General features: G+C 40.1%; 1 protein-coding gene across 1 annotated transcript in view; it reads right to left on the bottom strand.

The window, feature by feature from the left end:
- hcfc2 (host cell factor C2) overlaps positions 1-15,205 on the bottom strand; it is a 40,605-nt gene that overhangs the window by 740 nt on the left and 24,660 nt on the right. The window contains exons 7-16 of the mRNA XM_060903396.1: positions 14,099-14,326; positions 9,990-10,220; positions 9,847-9,902; positions 5,104-5,200; positions 4,917-4,994; positions 1,095-1,126; positions 881-1,006; positions 627-809; positions 247-538; positions 88-157 (exon numbers count right to left, since the gene is read on the bottom strand). Coding sequence (XP_060759379.1) covers positions 88-157; positions 247-538; positions 627-809; positions 881-1,006; positions 1,095-1,126; positions 4,917-4,994; positions 5,104-5,200; positions 9,847-9,902; positions 9,990-10,220; positions 14,099-14,326 — 1,393 coding nt within the window. The remainder of the gene's footprint in view (positions 1-87; positions 158-246; positions 539-626; positions 810-880; positions 1,007-1,094; positions 1,127-4,916; positions 4,995-5,103; positions 5,201-9,846; positions 9,903-9,989; positions 10,221-14,098; positions 14,327-15,205) is intronic.

Genomic DNA, 15,205 nt, shown 5'->3' with positions numbered 1-15,205 from the left:
TTAGCTTCAGGCATAAGAAATTACACAGGCTGATGAAAGTTCTTTGCCATATTTAATCAGAGAGGACAGGCTGCTACTTTATCTTACCTAATGTCATCTGGCTCAGGGTTGGTTGGGCTGGAGTCTGGTTTTAATGCTGATTTGATTTTATTGCTTTCTGCAGGAAAACAAACATTAAGAATTTCACGGGCTACCATGCAATTAAAAACAGTGTCAGAACCCTCTTCACCACACACACAAACTTACCTTGTAGCCAGCGGATCTGAGTGGCGGGCCCGTAGCCACGGTCGTTCTTGGCGGCGATGCGGAACACGATGGCAGGACGAGCCGAGCAGTCGATGTACGCGTTACTCAGATTCGCGGCGTTCACTGTACATGCGGTTTTGGCGCCACGGTAAATGCGTATGAAGGTAAGATCTCCTGGCTTCTCTGAGGTGTTTCCTCGCGTCTTCTTTACCGCCAGGTACATGGAATATTCCTGAATTTTCCCTGATGAATTGGAGGGTGATTCCCATGTGATGTGTACTGAATCAGATGCCTGATTCAGGGAGAAGAATAGCATGAGATGACCGCATTTATAACCAGCACCTTATATCTTGTAGATATTTCTGCATGAGTAGTTGTACCTTGGTGATTTTGACAGCAGGAGGTGCCTCTGGGAATCCAGGACAGCATGTTTTAAATTCCCCAGTGGGGCTGAAGTCTCCTCGGCCACAGCAGTTTAGGCCTGCCACTCTGAACCGGTACGTCACATTAGATTTAAGCTCCTGCTTTTCTCGTCCTTCAAATGTGTGAGGTCCTGGTATCTTCTATTAGAGAGAAAGTTGTATTGAGGATTTGCATAGCTCCAAAAGTGTACAAATCATGTTCGCAGACTGACCTCGCCGTTACTGGAGATCGGGTCAGTGCTCCCGTTCTCAGAGGGCAGATAGTAGTGTGTGACCTCAGCGAAGAGTGTTTTGAATATACCGACATCGAACCATGTGGAAACTTCTGTTCTATCATTCTGCAGGGAGGGGATGGGACAGATCATCACAAGTGTGCTGATTACGACAACAGACACACACAGACACGCCCACAGGACCCATCTTTACCTGTCCTGAAGGGTTGGCTCGATTTTCATGTTCTGTGGATTGAACAGATTAAACCCAGTCTGAGAGTTGAGAGAGAACAATAACAGATCGTTTGCAACATTCTCTGAGCTAGAAGTGTGCATCTGGCCTGGGATGTCATAGGACCCAACAAAGATGTTGCTCAAGTGGGTATTTTGGGGGAAGTGGGAGAAGCCATGGCCTAATGGTTGGAGAAGCAGCTTTGGGACCAAAAGGTCGCCGGGTCGATTCCCTGGACCATCAGGAATGGCCAAAGTGCCATTGAGCAAGGTACCTAACCCCCAACTGCTCCCCAGGCTGCTCTGGGTATGTTGTATGTCGCTCTGGATAAGAGCGTCTGCTAAATGCCTGTAATGTAATATATTTTATGTGAGAAGGAGCAGGCCAACAAATATGAAGCTTGCGAGACAAAGAAAGGCCACGTTTATTAACCTGCGAGTGTACATACAGTGGCATGCAAAAGTTTGGGCATCCTTGCTGAAAATGTTACTGTGAATAGTTAAGTGAGCAGAAGATGAACTGATCACCAAAAGGGTAAGGATGATATTTCTTTTTTTTTTTTAAAGATATTTTTTTGGGCTTTTTGCACCTTTATTGGATAGGACAGTGTAGAGACAGGAAATGAGCGGGAGAGAGAGAGACGGGAAGGGATCGGGAAATGACCTCGGGCCGGAATCGAACCCGGGTCGCCCGCATTCATGGTATGGCGCCTTAACCACCTGAGCCACGATGCCCCCAGATATTTCTTCAATATTTTCCGCAAGATTACATTTTTATTTCCATCATTTACAGGTGTAAAATACCAAAAAAATGAAAAGGACCTGAAGCAAAAGTTTGGGTACCCTGCATGGTTAGTACCTACTAACACCCCCTTTGGCAAGTATCACAGCTTGTAAACACTTTTTGTAGCCAGCTAATAATCTTTCAGTTCTTACCTGGGGGATTTTCACACATTCGTCCTTGCAAAAGGCTTCTAGTTCTACAAGTTTCTTGGGCTGTCTTGCATGTGCTGCTCTTTTGAGATCTATCCACAGATTTTCAGTGATGTTTAGGTCAGGGGACTGTGAGGGCCAGGGCAAAACCTTCAGCTTGGGCCTCTTGAGGTATTCCATTGTAGATTTTGAGGTGTGTTTTGGATTGTCTTATTGTAGGACCCGTCCTCTTTTTAACATCAACTTTTTTACAGATGGTGTGATGTTTGCTTCCAGAATTTACTGGTATTTATTCGAATCCATGCTTCCCTCGACCAATGAAATGTGCCCTGTGCCACTGGCTGCAGCACGACCCCAAAGCATGATCGATCCAAGCCCATGCTTCAGAGTTGGAGAGGTGTTCTTTTCCTGGAATTTGGCCCCCTTTTTTCTCCAAACATACCTTTGCACATTGTAGCCAAAAAGTTCTATTTTGATTTCATCAGTCCACAGGACTTGTTTCCAAAATGCGTCAGGCTTATTTAGATGTTCATTTGCAAACTTCAGACGCTGAATTTTGTGGCTCGGATGCAGGAAAGGTTTTCTTCTGATGATTCTCCCATGAAGGTCTTCAGGTGTCGCTGCATAGTAGAACAGTGCACCACCACTCCAGGGTCTGCTAAATCTTTCTGAAGGTCTTCTGCAGTCAAACAGGGGTTTTTATTTGCTCTTTTAGCAATCCAACGAGCAGTTCTTTCAGAAAGTTTTCTTCATCTTCCAGACCTCACCTTGATCTCCACTGTTTCTGTTAACTGCCATTTCTTAATAACATTACAATCTGAGGAAACAGCTACCTGAAAACACTTTGCTATGTTCTTGTAGCCTTCTCCTGCTTTGTGAGCATCAATTGTTTTATTATTCAGAATGCGAGGGAGTCGCTTAGAGGAGCCCATGGCTGTTGATTTTAGGGACACGTTTGAGGAGTCAGAGAATTTATACAGCTTTGAAATCTGCATCATCTGACCTTTCCTAACGAAGAATTTGAACAAGCCACAGCTCGATAAGCTAATTAAGGTCTGGAACCTTGGTAAAAGTTACCCGAGAACTCAGATGTATTGGGGTGCCCAAACTTTCGCATGGTGTTCCTTTTCTTTTTTCACTCTCCAATTGTACAAAACAAAAACAATACACAAATCCTGCATAAAACGCTGAAAAGAAATGTCTCGTCTTTACCTTTATGCCTTTTGGTGATCAGTTCATCTTCTGCTCACTTAACTATTCACAGTAACAGACATTTTCAGCAAGGGTGCCCAAACTTTTGCATGCCACTGTAGAGCTCACATTGTACTGCATTCATTTATTTTTAATACATTTTTTTCCTAGTCAGGGTCACAGCGATTAAAATGACTTTTTAAAAAATATTTTGACATTTGCAAGCAATAACTGCAGGAGTATTCAGGAACTGGTCAAACTTTCCGCACAAAGGGGTGGGATTGATCAGAATTCCTTCAGCAGGGAATGGGATGGATTATATATATCAGGGCTTTTCAAAGTGTGGGGCGCACCTCCCCTAGGGGGCACCAGAGTTCTTCAGGGGGGGTGCAACGTGAGGAAAAATAAACCAGAATAAGTTACTATTGTGGACATTTAGCAAACTTCAGCTAGCCTTTGCCAGAGACAAAATGGATCGATTTTTAGTACCTAAAGCTACAGTGAGTGAGGAGACAGAGTCTGGGCCAAGCAAAAAAAGAAGGAAGTATGACCACGATTATTTAAAGTTTGGATTTTCATGGACTGGATCTGAAGATGCTCCACTGCCACAGTGTGTTGTCTGCCAAGAGGTGCTAGCTAACAATGCTATGAGATGTTTAAAATGTGTAAAACAAGATGTTTAAAAGAAAGCACAGATGTTTAAAATGTGTAAAACAAAAATATGTTTAAAAAAGCACAGATGTTTAAAATGTGTAAAAGAGGTTTTAAAAAAGCACATTTTTTTTTACACATTTTAAACATCTGTGCTTTTTTTAAACATCTTGTTTTACACATTTTAAACATCTGTGCTTTTTAAAACCTTTTTTACACATTTTAAACATCTGTGCTTTTTTTAAACATCTTTTTTACACGTTTTAAACATCTGTGCTTTTTAAAACCTTTTTTTTTACACATTTTAAAGAGGTTTTAAAAAGCACAGATGTTTAAAACGTGTAAAAAAAGATGTTTTAAAAAAGCACAGATGTTTAAAATGTGTAAAACAAGATGTTTAAAAAAGCACAGATGTTTAAAATGTGTAAAAAGAGGTTTTAAAAAGCACAGATGTTTAAAACGTGTAAAACAAGATGTTTAAAAAAAGCACAGATGTTTAAAATGTGTAAGAGATTTTAAAAAAGCACAGATGTTTAAAATGTGTAAAACAAGATGTTTAAAAAAAGCACAGATGTTTAAAATGTATAAAACAAGATGTTTAAAAAAGCACATGTTCAAAATGTGTAAAAGAGGTTTTAAAAAGCACAGATGTTTAAAATGTGTAAAACAGCACAGATGTTCAAAATGTGTAAAAAAGGTTTTAAAAAGCACAGATGTTTAAAATGTGTAAAAAAGATGTTTTAATAAAGCTCATATGGTTTAAATGTGTAAAAAAAAAGGTGTTTTCAAAAAGCACAGATGTTTAAAATGTGTAAAAGAAAAAAAGTGTACAACAACCATTTTTAAAAATACGAATGGAACATTAAGTACAGCAACAACAAAAAAATGTAAGGGGGCGCTGTTGTTTATTTGCTCTCGGGGGGGGGGCTGACTCTCCCACACTTTGAAAACCCCTGATATATATAATTAAAAAAACAAAACCAAAAAAAACCCATCCCATGCACACCTCTACTCTGAACTGAGCTTTTACCTTGCTGAGATTTAGTCCCATTCTGCTCATCCGCTTCTTCTGTCACAGGTCTTAAAGTGGCTGCCTGCTGCCTAGTTACTGTCAGTATTGAGGAAATACAATCAATCAATCACACACATGAACTCTGTTCGACTGTGATGAGAGAATAAAATAAATGCCAGCATGAACATGAGGAAGGGTGTGTTACCAGACTCGTCTGTGTTGATACCAGCAGCCGGACTAAACTCTAATTTGTTCGGTTTATCTGTAGTCTCTGCTTTGGCATCACCAGCACCCGCTCTCTCCTGTGGGATCACAAAGGTGTTCTGAAAAGCATTGTCATTTCAAGACATTTCGGTCCATAGCATAATTATGTATATTTCACATATGGAGTGTTTAGTGCGTTTGAATAAAACCCTGGTGTGTGTGAGGTCGTCTCGGTCCATTTCCATGTGAACTCTACCACGGTTTTCTCACGATTGCAGTGAGAATGTGATTTGATAAGTTGCAGCATTCTTTTGTAGATGCAAGCTGCTACACTGAGCCGCGAGGCACAAACTAAACCAAAAGCGGTAAAATTGCAGAAATGTCACTTGTTCTGGATATTTGGACTGACGAAGCAAAACATGCACAACAGTAATTTAATCAATCATTTATTTAACCTCTGTTCTATGTTCTCCATGCTCAGATGATTTTTCTATTGCTGTACTCCTGACCAGTGAATGAGTTTTTATGAGCATATTCTCAAATCCTATACACCCATATGGGGCGGCACGGTGGTGTAGTGGTGAGCACTGTCGCCTCACAGCAAGAAGGTTCTGGGTTCGAGCCCCGGGGCCGACGGGGGCCTTTCTGTGTGGAGTTTGCATGTTCTCCCTGTGTCTGCATGGGTTTCTTCCGGGTTCTCCGGATTCCCCCACAGTCCAAAGACGTGCAGGTTAGGTTAATTGGTGGCTCTAAATTGTCCATAGGTGTGAATGGTTGAGAGGAGAAAACCTCTATAATAATCTAGTAGAAGGCAACAGGAAACCACCACTCACTACGTTTACATGCACATCCAAATCGAGCTGCTGTCGGTAATCGAGCTGAAGGTCCCAGCAGGGGTGCCAGAGAAATCCAATCCTACATGCACACAATGAAATCGAGCTATTGTGTGAGGTGCATTGTGCACCCGAGCCACAGGTGGCGCTACACGCCCCATCGTGTTGGTACACTTCCGGTTGTCGTCATGAAGAAGAGCTATTCAAGAGTGTAAACAAAGTTATCAGTTCCGTGTTCTCCATTGCGCGTTTTTCTCCCGTCCATGAATTTTAATATATTCAACTCCTTAAGCTGAATGAGCATGAACTCTGTCTCCTCATTGCTCCAGAAGTGCACGTTTCTGCTCGCCATTTTCTCTTCTTCGTTTGTTCCTCCTGACCTCTTCTGCTACTCGCTACTACTGTTGTCATGCCGACCAAGGCTGTTGTGTTTCCCGCTTGTGGTCTCGTCACTCTCGGAAGGGGCAGTGCTGAAGTAAGTAGCTCGACTACTAGCTCGATAGGGTTTACATGCACTAAGTAGCTCAGCAGAAATCGCATAATCGAGGTCGTGTAGCTCGATTCCGAGAAATCAAGTTCGGTTCAATTTCAGCCGAATTAAGGTGTATACATGGCATTCTGAACTTCGATTTCAGTCGAGCAACGGCAGAAATTCGATTCTCTCTATGTGCATGTAAACGCACTGACTGTAATGTTCCCTAGAGACTTTGATGGCTGAGGCCGTCAGAGCGGCCACGTCACTGCAGCGATGTGCCAAAATGGATGGCAACACCTATATACCTTTGTTTTGTGTTTTGGCTTGTTGAATGAATGTAAAATGAAAACGAAGCTCTCCATCATTCAGACTTGGCAAATGGACTAATAGGTGTGAAAGCATCGTTAGAAAATTTATACAAGACAGCTGACGGTAGCTTTAGTATAATTTAGTATAAAGGTACCCGACAGATTCAAAGGTATTTTTAGCCTTTCTTCTTTCCTCTGTTGTTTCATACCCACATCAAATAACCTACAGCCTTTAAGACTCTGCAGTGTCCATTACAATTATAACTAGACCGGACAATTCCCCAGGGGAAATTGTGAGAGGATGCAGTGCGCGAAGCAATTCGGTCACGCATGTTTGCTGGCCGTGAATGTGTGACCTGCAATGACGTTTCAATGCAATGATTATGTGTGTGCTTGAGACAGCAGCCGTCATGAAGAAGAGCTATTCAAGAGTATAAACAAAGTGACTATAGGCGGAAATTAGCATGTACTGCTATAACCTGGTACAGACATCTGTCCTTACCACAAGGATAATGTTTAATTTGTGCACTGTCCCTTTTAAAAATAAAATAAACTCTAAACTCTAAGAAGAGTGTTTGTAGTTTGTATGTACGAACAGAAGTGTTCCTAATAAAGTGGGCGGCTAAGCTGAAGTGTCATGCCGACCGAGGCTGGTTTTTTTTTTCACAATAAAAAGAAATTCACAAAATTATTTCACAGTGAGCGCTAGAAGGGTCTCCTGAATAAACTGATGTAATTTTTTGTCTGTAGTGTTAAAAATGAGAGACTTTTCTGTCACTTTTATAATGGGTGTCAATGAGCTAAGACACACAAGGTATGGAGTTTTGTGCTGTTTTTTATGAAGGACCAGGCCTCGAACAATGACAAATAACTCGACAACGGAAGCAGCTATTCACAAAATTCTTTCACAGTGAGCGCTAGAAGGGTCTCTTGAATAAAATGATGTATTTTTTTGTCTGTAGTGTTAAAAATGACGACACTAGAACGAGTTAAAAATGAGAGACTTTTCTGTCCCATTTATAATGGGAGTCAGTGAGGCCGCTCACCTGTGCTCTCCTCAGTTTGAGGCTTCTCATTCAAAAACTGTAAATCCTATCGTTTAGGTAGACACATTGTGTGAATCAGGACAAGTTTTACTACTACTTTTGAGAAAATCATGTCTGTAGAGTGAAATTTGTGGCTGAAAACACAGTTTAAGCGAGAAAGTTTGAGCTTTATTTTCAACCTCTCTCCACTCTAAGTTAACGAGCTTCACTGGTGTGTAACGCAATAGACACCCATTCAAAAGCCGGATTTTCTCCCGGAACCCACATGGTGTTTGAGCCGGGACTGATCCGAAAGTGTAGAACCTAGCAGAAAAGTTGAATGCCAGATCCACAGAGGAGAAGTTTTCCTACGTTTTAGAGTTTGAATCACGTCTCTAGGTTAAAGCATGCCAGAGCAGCGGACGTTTGAAAAATGTTGAAAAAGTGCTTTTTTTTCAATTAATTCCATAGAAATGAATGGGGTTTTTTTCGACGATTTTTTCGCGACTATGTCGCGAAATAATCGTATTCTGTAGAGAAAAGTTATAGCATAGCGAGTCCGATCGAGCCGCACGTTTTGATATATTGTTTGTCTGTGTGCGACGTATGGTTATTGAGTTATTCGAAATCAAAATTTGCGTAGGAGGAAGAAGAAGAATACGGAAGAAGAAGAAGAAACACGTAGAAGAACAATAGTTGCAGTGCTTTGCACTGCATCCTAACAAGTGTTGCCAGGCAAAACAAACCTCGCCCGGTAGCACTTATGATGAATATAAAGGAAGATATCATGGAAAAAAATAGGTACCCTGTGTGTACATGACTACTGCGTATAAATAAAATTGTTTTCTGATCCCATGTCCATACAGTAAATATAGCATATTATATATATATATATATATATATATATATATATATATATATATATATATATATATATATATATATATATATACACACACACACACACACACACAGGGTGTCTCAAAAAAATGTACTCGCACTTTAACTGTCCCTAACATGCTGCCTTTTTTGTGTTGCAGGTGTAATTAATTAATCACAGCATGGCAGGAAATTATCGCACCAAACCAAGAACAATTGATGCATTGAAATTGGAAATTGAAAGACAATGTCACGATATTCCTAATGACCGGTTTCGTGACGTTTGCGAATCCCTTGGTGCGCGTTATCAGCGTTGTCTGGACAATAATGGTCATCAATTTGAACATTTGCGAACATGATTCTTCAATTACATTTGTCTTCTGTATTCGAAGCTATTCCATTTCACTCTATGTTCATAAATAAAGGTTTTCTCATCATTCAAAGTGTGAGTACATTTTTTTGAGACACCCTGTATATTTACTCTATGAGGCAGTAGCCACAAAAATGAAGCGCAATCCAAAAGTGATTAAAAAAAAAAAAAAAAAAAAAAAATCACATTAGTAAAATATACCAAGTGTCTGTACTTTATATTATTCTACTCTTACAGTTTTCGAAACTGAAACCTCTGAACCGAGGCTGACATACACACTTTGTCGCCATGACCCAAACTCTCATTTCCCAGAAATGGCCTGGTGCTAGAGCTCAGTGGAACGCACTTTCCCTCTGTAATAAGCATAAACATGTCTGAAAGCGATTTCTAGTCTAGTCCATTTATTTCGAATGGTCAACCGAATTGTATACACTCACCGGCCATTTTAATCGGAACACGCGTATGCACATCTGCATCACCAGCAGTGCGCGATTGTTACGCTCATATGTAAGAGTGTATGAGGCAGTAGCCACAAAAACCTTGACCTTGACTGGATGACCCCCAAAATGTTGGAGGTTCTATTTGAGATCAATGCCCATCTATCCTGAAAGTTTCATGAAGATTGGTCCAGCCGTTTTCCCGGAATATCGTTAACATAAAAACAAAGAAACCCGACTGAAAACAATACCTCGCCCCCTGGTCACCAGGGGGTGAGGTAATTAACCTATTAGTCAGAATAGAGTTCTCAGGCTAATTCTCAGGACGTCCTAGAATTATACTGTGTTCTGAAGGGTTTGACGATTTTTCTCACATTTTTCATTCCTGTTGAAATGCTGAATGTGGCGCGCTCTGACCTGTAGTGTTGCGCTCCCGTGGTTTCCATCTCCACCTCCGTGAGACGGCTCCGACTCTGGAGGAAAAACACTACAGTTAATTACTGTGTGAAACCAAGTAAATGGAAAGCACATTTCCAATTTCCAACACCCTGAACACATACGTGGTCTGTGAACAGGTCCCTGTAGAAACTCGTCCTCTTCCTCTGCGAGACTGGTGGGTGGGGTTGGGGTAGCTGGCGAATCAGAGGCCTGTGTTTGTGAGGGTGGAGGTGGTGCAATATTCTGCAACTGAAGCAGGTAGCACTCAGCTGCAGGTACAGGGTGCCAGGCGACATGCAGCATGTTGATCGTGGACTTGACCAAAATAACAGCAGCTGGTGTTGCTGGCTTCTCTGTGTACACGCACACACACACACACACACACACACACACACACACACACACACACACACACACGTCTTAGGATTGTAAACAAAATATGACTTTACAGTAGGGTCTAAGTACTGCCTTTTTTCATCACTCAACAATCAATACGATTTTGTCCAATGTGTTACCATTTAAAGGGCTGATGACACGAACATGACTCTATGCAATTTCTTAAATAAACTATACAACATGGCAAACATGTTAGATTTCTGTTATAATTACGTGAAAAGAAGCTGTTGTTACGCAAATATCCAACTTTTAATTGCACAGCGCAAGAAAACTGGGTCCGTGGCTCGCGGCCATGTTGTGACGTCAGCGGGAGAACACGCTGCGGTTCACTGGCTGTTCTACTCTGGTTCTACTCAATGGAAATGGCGCATGAAAACGCCGGTGAACTCTCTAGTGCTAGCTCTTCCTCTTCTGGGAGTCTAGAACTGTGTTGATCTCTTCCGAATAGAATCTATGATAGCCTACCCTCTTTACCCTTTGACTCTCGTTGCTAGGCGGCAGTTACATGAAAGCCGCAAGCTTTCACAAGCAAATACATGACTGATATCACGCTGACTTTATGATTACATTTATGATCATCATGTAGAATTTATAGCTCTACGTACCTTTATCTTATGTCATTTCACAACACATGTTCTGACAGGAGGACTGTCTTTGGATCCGGCATAGCTACTAGTAGACCCCCTCCGGAATACTGGCAGTGTTGCCAGATTGGGAGGTTTCCCGCCCAGTTGGGCGGTTTCAAGTGCATTTTGGTGGGTTTTGAACATATTTTGGGCTGGAAAACTTCAGCAGTATCTGGCAACAGATACTGCTGATGTTTTCCAGCCCAAAATATGTTCAAAACCCACCAAAATGCACTTGAAACCACCCAACTGGGCAGGAAACCTCCCAATCTGGCAACACTGTGTAGGCACTGCTGATGGTAGTAACACACGTTTGTGCTGAACTGAACACCCAAGAGATTCTTTTAAGCTGGGAAGGGTGTCAAAACAATCCAAATCGAAGTGTTCAGAGCACAGGACGGATGTTGGTGAGGGCTCCCACTTGTCACGAGTGCGCCTGACTTGCTTCACCCACTTCGCATGCAGCTCGGGATCTCTGAGAAACTTGAATAAACTTACCCCATCCTTGTGGGTTTTGGAGCAAAAGCCGGCAACACAACGCGAAGGCATAATAACTATATATATAATAATGTATAATAATGTCTAATAAAAATACTAATAATGATAAACTGAACACCTGTCGCATCAACAACAAACTGGTAAGTTAGGAGGAAGGTTCTTTCGCTGACGTCATATAGCTCCTCCTCCTCCTCCTTCGTCTCCTGGGTGCTGCAGCCCCGTCAAATTTGCCCAAATAGCCGCGTTTATCATCATAACTTGTAAAATAGGCGCCTTCGTGAATTAATATATGGATCATCGGGAATTACTTTTTATGTTATAAAACATCGCCAAAGATGTCAAAAACGTGTCATCAGCACTTTAAATGAAATATGTAATATTTTCAAAACACCCTATATTTTTATTATTTTTTGAGAAATCAAGCTGTTGGCTTCTATTAAATACTGAAATCATAAAAGCAAAAGGTATACATGAATTGTAAATATTTGTACCCTTTCTAAATTATATTTCTATCTAAGTGAAAAAGAACCAGATCTTTATACAGTGCCCTCCAGAATTAATGGCACCTTTTATGAAAATAAATACTACAAAAGAATATTCCTTGAGGGTATCAATTTTTGGGACCAAGTTAAGAGAAACATTATTTAAAAAAGTACTTCTAATGAGAATGTTCTATCTCCCCCCAAAATAATAGGATTTTTTTAAAATCAATTTTTGTGAGCAACGTTTATATTACACAATCATATTTGCTCATTTTTGAAGGGCACCAATAAATCTGGAGGACACTAACTCTAAAGAGGTGCTTCTACTACACAACATGAATTAGTATGGGTTTTTAATTGATGAGCTTGTTTAAATTGATTCAATTTCAAAAGTTCACCTGTCATAATAAGAAGTTTGGTTGTACACTTGTCTGATTATTTTTGCTGACTTAATTGCCATTAGCTTTTTACTTAATGGCTGTAATTTTGCACTGCTAGAGCTATTTGTTTACTGTCAGTCACTTTACACCATTAGCTTGTTTTTATTTGTCCATCTTCTGTTCAATACTGCCACCTTTGCACAGTTGTCATCTTCAATTATTGCAATTTTTGTTTTTAGCACTATTGATGCACATTCACACGTACAAGGCACATTTATAGATTTTTTTTTATCGTTACATTTTTATCTGTATATTGTATAGTCAGCTTGTTCTTGGGATTTTTGTTAATTGTATTTTATATTGTACAGTGTGTCTTTCTTTTCGCATGTCTGATAACTTGCTGCTGCAACCAAGCAATTTCCCAGCATGGGATCAATGAAGTAAAAAAAAAAAAATCAATCAATCAATCTGTAATTGAACTGTACTAAAATATAAATGCCAGTTGTTAAATTTTTTTGATAGTGTACGTCACCAAAATAACTTGGTATAAATAGTCAAAGACTGTGCAAACAGAACATTCACATATGTTTCCATTTAAAATGTGTATAATCGTGTTAAATATGCATCACTGTCAACTGATAAAACAGTTCTTGGTAGTGGATTCAGATTCCTAGACTGACGCTTTTTTAACCCTTTGATGCAAAACATGGGTCAAAAGTGACCCGGCTGAGTTTTTATCTTCTATATCTTTGCAATAAATTAATTCCATCATTCAGTATTCAAGGTATTCCTCAATTAACTTGTTTTTGATCATCATACATCCTTATTTTATTTTTTCCTTTCTTACTTTTTGAATAAAAACCCTTTTTGTATCACTACCCTTCTAATGCACAACATGGGTCAAAAACGACCTGCATTCATTTTCCAGGTTATTTCATGTATGGCTGAGTGTTTCTATGATATACTTTTGAAATAAATTCATTTCGTCATTTACTTTTCCAAATATGCAGTAAATATCTTGTTTTTGTTTAGCACAAATCATCATTTTTATTTTTCCTTTCTTAAGTTATGAACAAGCACAGCTTTTGTAATTCTACATCAAGTTTACACACATGGGTCAGAACCGACCCGCATGCATTTACTCCAGCGTTTGGTGGGAACTGTGAATTGTGCTTGTGTCAGACATTTCACAGCTCAGCACAGCACCCTTTGCCCATCTAATACATGGAAGGAATGTTTTTCAATTGTTCTAACATTACCTTAGAAAAAAATTGATTATGTTTAGGTTCCCTTGAGAGTGAGTAGATTACTTGTCAGAAAGTTACAAGTAATTACTATTAGCTACCGAGCTGTTGACATATTCTACTTTAGTTAGCTAATTTTATTGTAGTTGGCTTAGCTAACGACATAGTTAATAAATAAATAACTGGCCCCATTCACTGCTAAAGTAATTACTTGAAACAAATTATTATTATAGTATTAAGACATTTAATTTTAAATCACACTTGGATGACCCATGTGTAGTAATATAAAAAGTATTTTTGTTCATAAAGTAGGAAAGAAAAAATGAAATTAATGATTTGTGGTAATTAAAAACAAGATATTTAAAGAATACTTGGAATATTCAATCATAAAATAAATTGATTTCAAAAGATAGAGCAAAGAAAAACTCAGTCAGCATGAAATAACCTGGAAAATGAATGCAGGTCATTTTTGACCCATGTTGTGCATTAGAAGGGGTGTGCATATGTTTTGCATCAAAGGGTTAAGAATCATTAACACGAATGCTTTGTCAATAATTCTGAGCTCCTCTACTGAATGTATCGTACACTCAAACAAGAATCTTCACCTGTTTCCAAATACCACAGGTCTTTGAAGCACACTTGGCAGTTCCCGTTTTTCCTGTAGCCGTCCCGTCCACTCCAGATGTACAGGCGGGTGCCGATGGCCACAGCGCAGTGACCGGAGCGAGCTTTGGGCCAGCGGACGTGATCCTTCTCTTCCTCCTCGTCATCCTCTACAGCTGTTCCCGACTGCCGCTGGCTCTCAGGGTTCAGACCACACCACGTCATTGTGTCTTAAAGTGAGGTCAGAGATTATAATAGAATTATATAATAAAAATCAATCAATCATTGCACAACCCCAAAGAAATTGCAGACCACATGATAATTTGATAAAATATATATTTTTTTTAAAACAGATGTGTGTAAATACTGTCAGTCATGAAACAGACTTGTAATAATCGAGTCCATGAGTCTGACTTGTGCCCTAATTTTAAGGACTTGTGCACCGATGACTTGGACTCGTGCATTAATTTGGACTCGTAAATTGGAGATGAGGACTCTGATTTTTAAAATTTTTTGCAACATGCCATAATAATCTGCCATAAGATATTTATAGCTACATTAATTTTGTAATAATTTCCTCCAAGAGTGTCACACCTGCGCGCCTTGGCGCGTGCATCAGATAGACTCTCGAGCATGCGCTGGACAGCGCACGCACCAAGCGGACTCTCTCGCACATGCACAGGATTAAGGCGCAATCAGCGTGCCGATATAAAAACCGTGAAAACACACTTACTTTGCGAAGTATTGAGTTGCGTTGCTGACACGTTACTGAACCTTATTTCCTTGTTTGGTTTCCTGATCCCCAATTTCCTGTTTCTCGTCTTTGATCCTGCCGAGTCTACGATAGCCTGTTTGTGCCTCGCTCGACCTATTTCAACGATTTTGCCTGCCGTTCTGGATTGTTTACCGTCTTCACTTGTATTAATAAACACACCTTCTGTACTTACATCCGTCTCCCAACCATCTCTGACAGAATACTTCACACTCCCTGACAAAGAGAAGCACATTCACCTGTTCATACGCCATGTTCAGGAACAAACTCATGTTAATGGCGCTAAAACAGCCACCGTCAAATGGTGCGGTTGGAGTCTTGTTCTCGGACTCGACTC

Source organism: Neoarius graeffei, chromosome 21 (genome assembly GCF_027579695.1).
Source record: "Neoarius graeffei isolate fNeoGra1 chromosome 21, fNeoGra1.pri, whole genome shotgun sequence".
Classification (NCBI taxonomy): Eukaryota; Metazoa; Chordata; class Actinopteri; order Siluriformes; family Ariidae; genus Neoarius; species Neoarius graeffei.
The sequence above is the reverse complement of the archived record's forward strand: the minus strand, read 5'-3'. Positions and strand labels throughout refer to the sequence as shown.